This window comes from Myotis brandtii, unplaced genomic scaffold (assembly GCF_000412655.1).
Source record: "Myotis brandtii unplaced genomic scaffold, ASM41265v1 scaffold4259, whole genome shotgun sequence".
Lineage (NCBI taxonomy): Eukaryota > Metazoa > Chordata > Mammalia > Chiroptera > Vespertilionidae > Myotis > Myotis brandtii.
The window spans coordinates 25,600-27,214 of record NW_005366311.1 but is presented as its reverse complement, the minus strand read 5'-3'; the positions used below and the strand labels follow the sequence as shown (position 1 = coordinate 27,214).

General features: G+C 46.9%; 1 protein-coding gene across 5 annotated transcripts in view; it reads left to right on the top strand.

The window, feature by feature from the left end:
- Positions 1 to 1,615, top strand: part of CFLAR (CASP8 and FADD-like apoptosis regulator) — a 43,435-nt gene that overhangs the window by 39,186 nt on the left and 2,634 nt on the right. For 3 of the 5 annotated variants that reach the window (XM_014545999.1, XM_014545997.1, XM_014546002.1), the window contains one exon: positions 132 to 292. In XM_014545999.1, coding sequence (XP_014401485.1) covers positions 132 to 270 — 139 coding nt within the window. In that variant the 3' untranslated portion in view covers positions 271 to 292. Of the gene's footprint in view, positions 1 to 131; positions 293 to 1,275; positions 1,281 to 1,615 lie in introns of those variants that run through there. The other 2 variants (XM_014545998.1, XM_014546001.1) reach the window with 2 other exon arrangements.

Genomic DNA, 1,615 nt, shown 5'->3' with positions numbered 1-1,615 from the left:
CCCAGCTCCTACTCCCTCCCCACCCCAGGTCTTCACTACCCTATTCAGTTGGCTCATTTCACCCTAATGACAATCTGTCTCCTCTTTGATGTTTGCATGCCATTAACTTTCGCTTTTCTCCTTCCCTCCAGAAGTCGGCCACTTGTGGATCTCCACCTTGAACTGAATAGCAATATGTATGACTGGAACCGCGGAGTACCTGATAAGGAGAAGTATCACGTCTTGCTGCAGCATACTCTGAGAAAGAAACTCTTTCTCTCTTGCAAATGAAAAGCCAAAGACTGCTGAGCAGGTATGGCTCAGTTAGTAGAGTGTCATCTCATGCACAGGAAGTTGACAGTTAGGTTCCCAGTCAGGGCACATGCCTAGGTTGCAGGCTTTATCCCTAGTGTGGGGCAGTGGGAGGCAGCCAATCCACGTTTCTATCTCTCTATCTCTGAAATCAATAATCAAAACACATCTATATATATAAAAGCCTAAGTGACCATCGCAACCAAATGGATAACCAGGCCGGCAGGGGGGTTAGTGAGGGATGACCAAACGACTGAGCAGCAGACTGCAAAGATGGCGGTGCCCACAGCCAATAAGGAGGGAATATGCTAATTGACTGCCACACCCTCAAAGATGGTGGCACCCATAGCCAATAAGGAAGGAATATACTAATTGACTGCCATGCCCTTAAAGATGGTGGTGCCCACAGCCATAAGATGGCCAGCAGGGGAGGGCAGTTGTGGGCGATCCGGCCGGCAGGGGAGTAGTTAGGGGGTGATCAAGTTGGCAGGCAGAAGCAGTTAGGGGCAATCAGGCAGACAGGCAGGCGAGCGGTTAGGAGCCAGTAGTCCTGGATTGTGAGAGGGATGTCCCAGATTGGAGAGGGTGCAGGCTGGGCTGAGGGACAACCCCCCAGTGCACAAATTTTGTGCACCGGGCCTCTAGTTTTAAAAGAAAATCCAAAGACTTTTCTTTAGTCCTGCACTCTCTATCACTAGCCAGAGAGTAGCTTTCAAGCAAATGTTCATGAGGTGGGAGAAGAAGCCCTGGCTGGTGTGGAAATGACACTCCAAGAGGCATGTTGGAGGGGAAGGAGTATTTGACTAGAGCTTGGAGGTGAAGGCCTTGAGTGCTGTTGCTGAAACAGCTTCTCAGTCAGTGTTGGGAAGGAAAAGAGCTTTGAAACTTAAAAACTGAGTTGAATTTAGAAACTGAATTGGGCATCTCAGGGTTATGTTGCTTTCCATGATAGCGATTAAGTCAAGCACCAATCAAAAGCCATAGAGAGCCTTCTTTTTTTTAAAATTAAATCTTTATTGTTCATATTATTACAGCTGTTCCTCTTTTTCCCCCCCAAAGCTCCCCTCCACCCGGTTCCCACCCCACCCTCTGCCCTTATCTCCCCACTGTCCTCATCCATAGGTGTATGATTTTTGTCCAATCTCTTCCTGCACCCCCCACACCCCTTTCCCCTTGAGAATTGTCAGTCCACTCCCTTTCTATGCCCCTGATTCAATTATATTCACCAGTTTATTCTGTTCATCAGATTTTTTGTTCACTTTGAGTTTTAGATTTACTTGTTGATAGATATGTACTTGTTCATAATTTTTATCTTTACCTTTTT